At 63.7% G+C, this 3,287-nt stretch overlaps 1 protein-coding gene across 3 annotated transcripts in view; it reads right to left on the reverse strand.

Annotated features, from left to right (window-relative positions):
• The window catches only part of L1CAM (L1 cell adhesion molecule), a 14,252-nt gene that overhangs the window by 2,648 nt on the left and 8,317 nt on the right, over nucleotides 1-3,287 (reverse strand). For all 3 annotated transcript variants that reach the window (XM_007456654.1, XM_007456655.1, XM_007456653.1), the window contains 9 exons: nucleotides 3,025-3,149; nucleotides 2,771-2,881; nucleotides 2,320-2,517; nucleotides 2,063-2,133; nucleotides 1,667-1,889; nucleotides 944-1,059; nucleotides 530-731; nucleotides 315-437; nucleotides 30-203 (listed from right to left, as the gene is read on the reverse strand). In XM_007456654.1, coding sequence (XP_007456716.1) covers nucleotides 30-203; nucleotides 315-437; nucleotides 530-731; nucleotides 944-1,059; nucleotides 1,667-1,889; nucleotides 2,063-2,133; nucleotides 2,320-2,517; nucleotides 2,771-2,881; nucleotides 3,025-3,149 — 1,343 coding nt within the window. The remainder of the gene's footprint in view (nucleotides 1-29; nucleotides 204-314; nucleotides 438-529; nucleotides 732-943; nucleotides 1,060-1,666; nucleotides 1,890-2,062; nucleotides 2,134-2,319; nucleotides 2,518-2,770; nucleotides 2,882-3,024; nucleotides 3,150-3,287) is intronic.

Below are 3,287 nucleotides of genomic sequence, written 5' to 3' on the forward strand. Positions count from 1 at the left end.
GCCGCCTCAGCGCCCCCCCCCCAGCTCACCAGACAAGGCCATGGTGCCTCCCTCCCGAACGATTGCCTCTCCAGGGCCCTCCTTCGTTGTGGCCTGGAGCTGGAAGCGGTACCGCAGGCGGGGGTTGAGGTTGGTCAGGTTGTGCACCCGCAGCTCAGGGTCCGGGAGGTCGAAGGACAACTGCTCTTTGCTCCCATCATCCACTGCGAAGACAGGCGAGGAGTCGGCTTTGGCCGCCAACACTGCCCACCCCCCAGCTGCCCTCCACCTCCCGGCCGGGCTGGGCCGAAGCTCTGGGCCCACGACACACGTACGAGGTTGGTAGGAGAGCACGTAGCCCGTGAGCACGCCATTGTGGCTGAGCGGGGGCTGCCAGTGCAGCAGCAGGCTGGTGTCCGACTGGCACTCCAGGTGCAACGCCTCGGGGTGTCCAGGTACTGGGGGGCACAGAGACCAGCGGCAGGTGGTCGCCCTGGCAACCCGGGTGGGGGGGAGGGCGGGGCAGGGGGGGGCAGGGTGCAAAGCTCACCTCCCTCGGGGGTGCTGAAGGTCATCTCGCTGGCGGGCCCCAGTCCCCGGCCGTTAAAGGCCTGCACCTCCAGATGGTAGGAGCTGTAGGGCCGCAGGCCTCCCAGGATGGCACTGGTGCTGTTGGCAGGCACCACCACGTGGCCTTTGTGGACGTGCCTCTTGCTGTGCTTCCTCTGACTGCCCTCCCACCAGTACGTCACCTGCAGGTGGACAGGAGACCCCGAAAGGGCAGAAGGCCTCTGCCAGTGACCCTGGGCACGTGTTCCCCACTGCCCTCCCAGGGGAGCCTTCCTTCCTACCTGAGGAGTTCTGGGAGAGCAGCTGGCAGAAGCCCACCCCCAACCTTGTCACTCCTGGTAGCCTCACCCTTCACCCCGGGGATCTCCCCAGCCCCTACGCCTTGGACTCTTACATTGTATCCCCGGAGGTGGCCCTTGACCTGGGCTGGGTCCACAGGCCACCACCTGACCAGCACAGTGCTCGAATTGAGGATCTTGATGCCTTCCAGCTCAGGGCTTGCCTGGGGGTCTGGAAACGGCCAATGACACGGATGAGGGCCTGTGGCATCCTGCGGCCAGCCCAGAACCCTGCCCTCCCGCAGGGGGAAGGAGGCTCTGGATGCGATATGAGGCGCGGGCAGTTTGATGAGTAGGGCGTTCGCATGGTCTCAGGGTCTCTCCCTGCAGACTGTTTATTAGTCGCGAGAGAAAACGGTAACTACGCTGAGTAGTAACTAGAAAAGATCTTGACTGGATGATCGAACTTAACACCTGGTAATGCTCTACATTCAAGGAACGGAAAGAAGCAGGATAACTAGACCCCATGCAGGATCCTGAATGGGACCCTGGACTGGGGTGAAGACACCACTGGTCCATACCACGGGGGTATCGGCTGCCACCCAGATAGACGCAGTTACAGATGCCAACTTACTGACGGTAAATTTCTTTCTGGATTTTCATAACGGCACTTTGGTCACGTAAGGAAACATCCTTACTCTTAGGAGATGCACTACTGTATATTAAGAGGTAGGAGCTGGGCACCTGGGCGGATCCCTGAGGGGTGGGGTGGGGAGTGGGCCACGCGGGCGCGCGCAGGCTCCACCCCCGGGTGTGGGCGGGGCCAGCCCAATACTCACAGTCCTCCCCAGAGTAGCCGATGGTGATCTGGGGCTCCGGGCCCTTGCCCTGGCTGTTGACGGCCTGGACCTTGATCTCATAGGGCACAAAGGTGGAAGTGTTGGACACCACCAGGAAGGGGTCGCTCACAATCTGTTCCTGCCAGGCCCCCTGTGTCTTCTGAGGGCGCCACTGCACGCGATACTGAACCTGGGGGGCATTCCAGTCCATCCACCGGAGCGGCTGGAGCGGGAGAACAGAAAGGGAGCTGGTTGGCCAAGAGCCCCTTACCTGGCCTCTGACCCACTCCCCAGCCCAGCCTCAGGTCCCTGGTCCTTAGGACAGCCAGGGGGAGCCGCAATATCTGGGTCCCGGTCTTATGTCTGAGGGTGAGCTCAGCCCAGGGGCCGCCTCACCTTCCAAGTGATGACCATATTGTTGGTCTCGTTTCCTTCCCCCTTCACGTCCACGGGGTTCTTCTCCGGGGCTGCAAAGTAATGTGTTAACACATCAACGCTGTGGGGCTCCTGCTGAGGCCGTGAAGGCCCAGGACCAAGGAAGCAATGAGCCGTTCTGGCCCTAGAAGCAGAGGAGCTTGGGCACAGTCATTTCTCTAGACTCTCCTTGCAGAGCCCAGGGGGCCCGGCGCCTGAGGCCCCTCCCAGGTGCCCACCTGCTTCTGGCGTGAGCACAGTCTCCGAGGCTGGGCTGGGCTCCCCAGGGCCATACTTGTTGATGGCAGTAACTCTAAAGGTGTAGTGGACATAAGGCGACAGCTTGAGGGTGGTGGAGGTCTGGTTCCCGGGCACCTTGCCCAGACTGTGCCACTTCTCCGGCGCCATCTCCTTGTCCTCGAATTCAATGTCATACTCTGCCAAGAAGTGGAGTAATCGGCGTGTGGCCAGTGGGGGAGCGGTGATGGGGCAGCAAAGTCTGGCCCTCCCTGAGGAAGGGAGAGGGGGCCCCAGGCAACTGGTGTTCTCGGGCTCCTGCGAGCAAGCTGGAGCCCCCGAACACAAGTGCGTGCTTCAGTGAGCTGGGCGGCCACGGAGCCGCAGCTCTGGGAGGAGGGTGGGCCCGCCAGGAGGGAGGGCCGGTGGGGTGCCACGCTGGGGGCCTCTTACTCTCAATGGGGGCGTTGTGGTCGTCAGCGGGGCTCCAGGAGAGGCGCACCTCGCTCTGCTTCAGCAGGTGGCGATCAGACAGCTCCAGCTGAGGCACGGGGCCGGGGCTCCCTGAGGGCCACAGAGGGTGGATCTCGGGCCCACTCACAAGCCCGCCGCCCCAGCCCCCTGCCCGAAAGCGCCCTGCACTGTAGGCCTGGGCTCCCGTGGCCCCACGCCTCTGGGCCGCGAGCCTCACACCACGCGGGACTCACCCACCACCAGGAGACCCGCCCTGCTCTCCACCGTGTCCAGCTTGGTGCTGGCCACGCAGCTGTAGTTGCCCTGGTCGCTGTAGTCCAGGCTGTGGATGACCAGGCGCCCGTCCTCTATGACGTACCTAGAGGGGGTGGGGGGCACACGTGTTCTTCCGCTCCCGGCGGACCCGCTACTTCCTGCCACCTGCGCTCTGCTCGCCCCGCTTCCCTCTCCGGCCAGAACCTTCCCCCTCAAAGTGGGCCGCCCCCCCCCCCCCCCC

This window comes from Lipotes vexillifer, unplaced genomic scaffold, assembly GCF_000442215.2.
Source record: "Lipotes vexillifer unplaced genomic scaffold, Lipotes_vexillifer_v1.1 scaffold899, whole genome shotgun sequence".
In the NCBI taxonomy this organism is placed as follows: domain Eukaryota; kingdom Metazoa; phylum Chordata; class Mammalia; order Artiodactyla; family Lipotidae; genus Lipotes; species Lipotes vexillifer.